This window comes from Gavialis gangeticus, unplaced genomic scaffold, assembly GCF_001723915.1.
Source record: "Gavialis gangeticus isolate Ggan-Ray unplaced genomic scaffold, GavGan_comp1, whole genome shotgun sequence".
Lineage (NCBI taxonomy): Eukaryota > Metazoa > Chordata > Crocodylia > Gavialidae > Gavialis > Gavialis gangeticus.
In genome coordinates this window covers 60,343,143-60,350,684 of record NW_017729004.1, presented here as the reverse complement: position 1 = coordinate 60,350,684, position 7,542 = coordinate 60,343,143, and the positions used below count along the sequence as shown (strand labels likewise).

Here is a 7,542-nt window from a genome sequence, read left to right as displayed (position 1 = left end):
TAAATATGTTGATGCTTAAGTTCTCATTGTTAGTTTCAAAGTCGTTATGTTATGGGAATAAATGAAAGTGGCAGTTCACACCTTTTAAAGATGAATTTCAGGTTGTCTTCAAACTAAGGAAAACAGCATTGCATTAGATACACTTTGTGCTTATTTTAATTGTGACCATATGGTCCAGACACATTTAAAAAAAGTAGAAAACTTCTAGCACAAACCTGCAACAGGAGGTGGATTCTATAGCAAATCCTTTGCTTCCCCCAGAGTTGCAGAACACATGGGAGTCTGGCCCTATGTGCTGATCTCTCTGATTTACATGTGCGTTGTAAACCAATGTACATGTTAATTTCATGTGTAGATTCTCAGTACTGTCTATGACTGGTTCCACAAAGGTTTACTTCCAGCTGCCAGAAATCCTTATCAGTAATGATAGAATACACAAAGAAGCTCCAGAGTTTTAATTTCCCCTTATCCTGCCCAAACAGCAAAAGGTGAATATGTTGTCTTGCAAAATGAGGCAATTATAAATATCTTGCTTTCTGCTCTTAGGACCCAAAGCTATGGCTTTAATCCAGGTCTTATTTCAGAACACTTACTTGTTTGAAATAAATTCCATCACTCTACCCAAGGAAAGTATGTTGCAAAATCTTAAAAGTAGTTTTTATTTAAAATGTTACGAGCATAAAATTCCAGACTATGAAATGAAGACCTTGAATTCACATTCAAACCTTTTTTTAAAATATATATATGTAGCCACAAAACATAAAACATGCTGCAATGTTACAAATATATTTTTATATGGAAATTACAGTACATTTTAAACCATGGAAACAAATTGAGGCACTAGACTGTACACCAGTTCTGCTCTGCATTGGTAGTGAAGCTGATATGATTGCTTTAAATAATTTTGTTTGTTTGTTTGGTGAACACAATTTTACAGGTCAAATAATGTGCTTTGCTGTGCAACATCATCAATTTCTGTTCCATAAGGAGCTGTTATTTTGGAACCACAACACACTTACACAACATGTATCGCTGCCACAATATGAAAAATAATCATTTTATTGAATTTACAACTCAAAAAACAACAATTATTATTAAATAAATAATTATTCCTTACAGTGGATAATTTATATTACACTGCATTGGCCATTTAAACAAATGAAGTTTAATAAATAATACACAGGAATGTCTTATTTACGCCTTCGTTCGTAATTCTGTGCTGTGTTCCTTTCAGAGGATCCTGAAAAAGAAGAAGTAAAGGCTTGTGTAACTGTAATAAACTCAAGGAAACACAAAACAGTGAAATGGCTGACCTCCCTTTCACATTAAGGTGACAGATCTGCCTATGGAAAGATCCTGATCTTGCCTGGTGGTTCCCCTTGCTTTTTCTAATGAGCATAGTTGCCGTTGGTTTTATTGTCTGTGCTCAGTGCCCCACGGAAGTTGGCAGGTCTCCGACGTGCAGTCTAGCAGAATCTTTCAAACAACCATTAACCCCAAACCTCTGTATCCTCTGAAAGTATTGCAGATTCTTCTGAACGCATACAGTGGTTTGTAATCAAAATACAAAATCATTTTCACCATGCCCCTTTACAATCAACTCTCCACTGGTTTCAAACTTCCCACTGTCTTCAGACTATTTGTGTATCTTTCATTAAAATCTGCAATGAAGGAGTCAATTGACATGGAGCTGTCTACAAACCAGATGGTGCCTAAATAGTCCCCTTCTACATGGATACATTTAGCATCAGTTTACTTCAGGAAGAATCATATATTTTTTTCTTTTAAAGGAAAATGGTCCCTGTGTTGTTCTACCTCCAAGTTAGAAAGCTTGCCTCATGGACATGAGAGACACCTTCCTATATAAAACTGAAATCAGGAACATGCCTGGCCATGCTTAGTAGAGCATGCAGGTAAATGACTATCACATGCAAACACACAATTAATTTTGTGGGACCCACTGCTGCAGATCTTGGAGGTCTTGGATTATGATTCCACTCCATAGGTTTAAGGTAAAAAGAATTTCAAGTTTCACCAATCAAGAGGCCAAATTAGAAATAAGCAGAATTTTGGAGAATATATTTTCAAACCCTAGAAGAATACGTAGTAGAAAAGTTCTTTTACTTTTATCAGAAAATAAACACCCTACTGTTAAATTAGCTGAACAAGTAGTCAGGGCTATATGCAGACTGTCACTATTGATTACTATGATATTTTTACCATATTTATGTTTTTTTCTAGATACCCGATTTCAGTGGGTGTAGAGGTCTGCCTGCATGAACTCACTGCAAGACCAGAGCATTAGATGGCAGAAATTCTTTGGTAAATCACAGAACTTTGGCTGTCATACCAGAATTATAGTTCCTTAGATTATCATAGGATGTCTAGTTTCAACATCCACTAGAAGATGCATTATTCTGATGAAAACTCTCACCCAATTACTAGACTTAGTTTTCCAGACAAGTGATATTAGCCATCAAGAGAAGAAAACAAGTACATTTTTAGATTACTTGACTCCTAAACAAAGAGAATCTTTTCAAGTAACCTTTCCTCACCTTTCCCATCAAACAATGTTGGATTTTTTGTTGCTGCATGTTTTTCTTTTCTTTTTTGGTGGAGAGTATTAATTGCAGATAATATTCATCCTACCATTCACTCCTGAACCCTTAGAACTTTCATTATCTTCAGCCAGACCAGATGGTTTGGACCATACCTTCCATCAAAACTCCCACCCCTCACCTCCTCCATCAGACAGAAAAGCAGTGATGAGGGACATCTAAAAACCTGTGGTTTACTTATTAGGCCATTATGTTACTATCAGACAGTAGGGGTTTGTTATTCAAGTTTGTTATTTTTATACATAAGTGTATTCTAACTGTTCCAACAATTTTAAAAAGGAAATTACGGCAATCAATTTTGACAGTTGCTGCATCTATTTTGGTACCTAAGTAGCTTAATCCCCATGAACGAGACCAATCACTAAGATACTATTTACTGCTATAATAAACTTGTAAATATACAACTGATATGTGCATTTAACGGTTATTACCTTCACAGATAAATTATTCTAAATTGCTCATGATTCAGAGCAGTTTTCAAAATAAGGTAAGATAGAACTATATTACTACTGTGAATACAACTTAATTGAAAATAAAGCTATTCATAACCTTAGGGGGAAAAACAATTTATACTGTCCAATACAAAAAATGCAACATGGGAATTTATGATCTACTTGATAACAGAAGAAGAATTATTTCAGCAGCTTTAAACAAGCACTAGATCACATTAAATAAAAGGTGCCCCTTCTGGATAGTTAAATAACATTTGGTTGTTTAACCAAGTAGCCATAAGTTTCTCAAGTAATGCATAAAGCTAGTAGATTATGGATAATGGTAGGCTGCAGTTATTTGGGAGAGATTCACAAGAAGGAGTGGGCTTCTGTTATGTGTAGGTGTTTGGGGTAAATGGAAGGGAAGGTCATGATATTGGTTTAATGCTTAAGGTTTTATGTTCTTACACTGGAATAGATAAAGAAAAAAAAATTTAAGAAGTGCCATACTGGGTCAGACTAATGGTCCATCTAGCTGAGTGTCTTGTCTCGGAAAGTGGCAGAAGTGGATGCTATACAAGGAGAGCACTGAACTGCATACCTCTAGAGTAATCTATCCCCTATTCAGTACTCTCCCTAGCATCAAATATTATTGGTTTAGAGATGCCAGAAGAAACATCTCCAACCATTCTGTCCAATAGCCATTAATAGATCTATCATCCATGAATTTATCCAGTCCTTAGCCATGTTGTCTGCTTCCTCTACTGCCTGTGGCAATAAATTCCACAAGTTAACTATGTTGTTGCGTAAAAAAATGCTCCCTCTTGTGAGTGTCCCCCCAGTGCTAGTATTCTGGGGCTGGTTGAACAATAGTTCCCTATTCACATGGTCCATAACCTGCATGATTTTATAGACCTCTGTCATATCCCCCCCTCAGCCTTCTCCTTTTCAAACTGAAGAGTCCTAGCCTTTTTGGTCTCTCTTCATATGGCAACTGCTCCAGGACCCTGATCATTTTGGTTGCCCTTCTCTGTACCTTTTCTAATTCTCCTACATCCTTTTTTGATGTGGGGACCTCAAGATCTGGGTTCACTATGGATTTGTATAATGGCACGATGATGTTCTCCGTTTTCAATTCCTTACTTAATGATGCCTAACATTTTACTGGGTTTTTTGGTCTACTGCATATTTTACATTTTAGAATATTTTTAGAGATGTAAAATTAATGATTGAAAAACGTTATAAATGTTGAAGAAATACATCACTGACTTCTTGACCTGCAAGGGAAACACTTACAATGGAAAGACTAAGTTCTTGGAATCAGCATCAGACACAATAAAAAACTACTCCTAATCCTGACCTGATACAGGTCAGGATTAGAGTATAAACACGATTGTTTAGGAAAGCTTATTTGGCAATTGCTTACATTGTGCTTGGAACCAGTCTCTCCTGGCCATTTCTTATTTTCACATGCATTAACATGGTCCACAGCTCAGAATATTTTGATTAAAAAAAACCCTGATTTCAGACAAACTTGTCTATCTTTTTATGACTTGTCCCATGTAAAGACTCTTTCCCATTCACTGGGAGAGAATAGAGGCAATAGAATTAAGAGGTTACAGTTTTAGTTTTAGCCGTAGTTCATACATACCAGAATTTAAAGATCTTTTGCCCATAAGTCCAACAAAGGAGTCTGTTTTATGCCCTGGAAAAATATATTTGGGGGTGTTTTAATACATTTAAAATATGCAATTTTTCGGAGATAATGTGATTTCATGACGAAGACATGGAAGACACAGGTTTCTTCCCAATTACTAAGTGATATGGCACACTAAATTTTAGTATAATGGAAAACCATCATCCTTTTCTGTACTTATAGAGTCTGATCCAAAGCCCAGTCTGGCCAGAGAAAGCCTTTCTGCCAACCTCCAATTTCTGCTGTGGTTAAACAGAACTGCTGGTTAACTGATCCCAGATGTGCTACCACAGCAGTCAATGGTACGATTCCTTTTCATTTTAGTAAAAGCATGACCAGGCTCCATATCTTGACACGTTTCTCTTTTCAGTATTGTAGGTTTGTTAAATTCATATATTTTATTAAATAATTCTTTCATATAGCTGTTTTCTTCTCTTATATAGAATAGATCCTTCTTCATTGGACCAGATCCTGAAGTTCTTACTAATGCTACTTAATGTTAACTCCTGTACATAGTCCTAATGGAACCACTTGGACTGCTCCTATGATCAATTACAACAGGACTCTACAATCTTGCATTAGGTCAGGATATTTTAAATTAAAATTAAAATTAATTTAATTTGTGACTTGAACAAAAATGTGCAAAATCTTCAAAAAAGGCAAAAGACTTTACAACAAGAAAGATAAATGAGCTCACAAGTCAGCTCTCTGTGCTGAGTTACTGATCTTCAGAGATGAGACGTGTAAAGAAGGCTATAATTCTGGCTTCAGCCAGCAGCTACATCTGGTTAATCTGGCATGAGTTTTGGATGAGACTCTTTCTAAACTGTTATTCAGAGAGGTAATCGTAGTGATATATATAGCCATTAGTGCAGAATGCTTGGATACTTATGGACTGTTTTTTTGACAGCAGAGGTCTCACAAAATATAAAAAGGTTAATCTTTACTTTAGAAAATCAAAGCTTTTGGATTTCAAGCAGTTTTAGAGGGGGAAAAAAGTATCCAATGAAAACATAACATTTTATTGTTGATATAAGTTGTCCTTGCTGGTATTTTGGAATAAAGCAAGCCACGCTTTTTCATGCTGCAAGGTGCATTCGCTTATGTGAAAATATCTGAGAGTCAATCACCCTTTACTTTGAATATTGATATAATAATATCTCACATCATGTTTGGAGCTGTTTGGAACTTCAGGGATTTGGGTTTTAATATTCTGATTTGCTAGTTTATCCCACCTTAATCCCTTTGTTTTAACTCTGGCAGTCAGCCCACACTGGCTGTGAGTAAAACTGGTAGACTCCAGTCCTGGAAAAATCGGATAGAGCTGAAAAGATTGCATTTGGATCTGAATTGATCTCAGATTTTATGGAGATTCAGAGTACGTAAATGGATTGAGACCTATCTGTAGTTAGATTTACGAGTACGCCCAGGGCTAGAAAGATTTCTCCTCTATTCCTGTTTTCAAGAAACATAAACATTCTAAGTTATGGTGACATCAAATGCTACATTACAACAATTTCAGTTAGCTCATGTCCTAGTACTGGTTCTTGATAATTGTTTAGAAAAAGGTTTTCAACTTACTTTTATGAGAGATTTGGCCATAGCCTAGGTGGGGGAAAAAAGATTAAATTTTAATAGTGATGGAATATAGAATGCAATCTCTCCCATTGTGATTCTTTTTCAGGAGGGAAACTCCCTTATCACTTAGCTTACACTTATGGAAAATTAATGCAATTATTTATGGCCATAATTTTTTCTTGGGATATACAGTATATTATCTTAATCAATAAAGTGTTTCTTCTTAATGAAAGATACAGTTAGTTAACTATTTAGAGCCCTAACCAAATTATTTTCACCCATTAACCTAGTAAAGGCTCTCAATTAGAAAACATGCCAATAATTATATGTCCACCTCATTTCTGTATTTCATTCATTTAGTTAAAGGCACAGGGACCAGCCCACACAACATGGTATCACATTTTCTTTTGGGAGGTTGCAAACTATTGTAAGCTTCTAAGTATTTAACATGAAAACCCACTTGTTGTCCAAACCATGTAGTGATCTTATATTAAGGAGGAGGCACTTCAATGGCTGGAACAGACTTTGTATTTTAGCATTAAATTATACATACTGCACAAGCATGGATACCTGGGACTAAACACCACAAAACCAGGGATGTCTAGGAGGAAAGGAGATCTGCACTAGTCTACCTGTGAGGTGCTCCTAGAAGTAATCCAGACATAGACCTGGACATTAAACATTTGCCGATGCCCCGTGGAGGTGAGCGGGAGGGACAACCCCAACAGTGTTTCTACCACTTTGTATTTGCTTCACCCACTGAAGCAGGTGGGGCCCATTTCTGTGGATGTGCCAGGGGGCAATCATGGCAAAGAAGACTGCCACCAACCGCACTGCCTCCTCCCCAGGGGGTGGCAAGAGGCCTGGGCAGGGCCGGGGAAGAGAGAAACGTGGGCTAAAGCCAAAGGCCGGGGGAGAAGAGGGCCAAGCCAAGCCCTGGGGGCAGCCCTAGAGCGCCGACACTCGCAGCCTCACCCGCGTCCCGCTTGCCCATCAAGCCGAAGAACTGCTGCGGCCGGGGTCTCCGGGCGATCCTCTGCAGAAAGTGCTCGAAAGGCAGCGGCAGCTCCTCCTAGGGACACAGCGGCTCTGTCAGCGCCGGGGCCCCCAGCCAAGCCGGCCCCGAGCGCGGGGGGCGGCGGCTCTCGGGGAAGGACGACTTCGCCCGGGGAGGGGGCGTCGGGGCAGCCCTGGCAGCCGTCTAGCACCAGCTCGCCCG

The 7,542-nt window shown here is 38.2% G+C and overlaps 1 protein-coding gene across 2 annotated transcripts in view; it reads right to left on the bottom strand.

The window, feature by feature from the left end:
- Positions 1–631: 631 nt before the first annotated feature.
- TAC1 (tachykinin precursor 1) overlaps positions 632–7,542 on the bottom strand; it is a 7,829-nt gene continuing 918 nt past the window's right edge. Inside the window, exons 2-5 of one of the 2 annotated variants that reach the window (XM_019508461.1) lie at positions 7,299–7,395; positions 6,327–6,350; positions 4,701–4,754; positions 632–1,240 (exon numbers count right to left, since the gene is read on the bottom strand). In XM_019508461.1, the coding sequence (XP_019364006.1) occupies positions 1,191–1,240; positions 4,701–4,754; positions 6,327–6,350; positions 7,299–7,395 (225 nt within the window). In that variant the 3' untranslated portion in view covers positions 632–1,190. The remainder of the gene's footprint in view (positions 1,241–4,700; positions 4,755–6,326; positions 6,351–7,298; positions 7,396–7,542) is intronic. The other variant, XM_019508462.1, reaches the window with a different exon arrangement.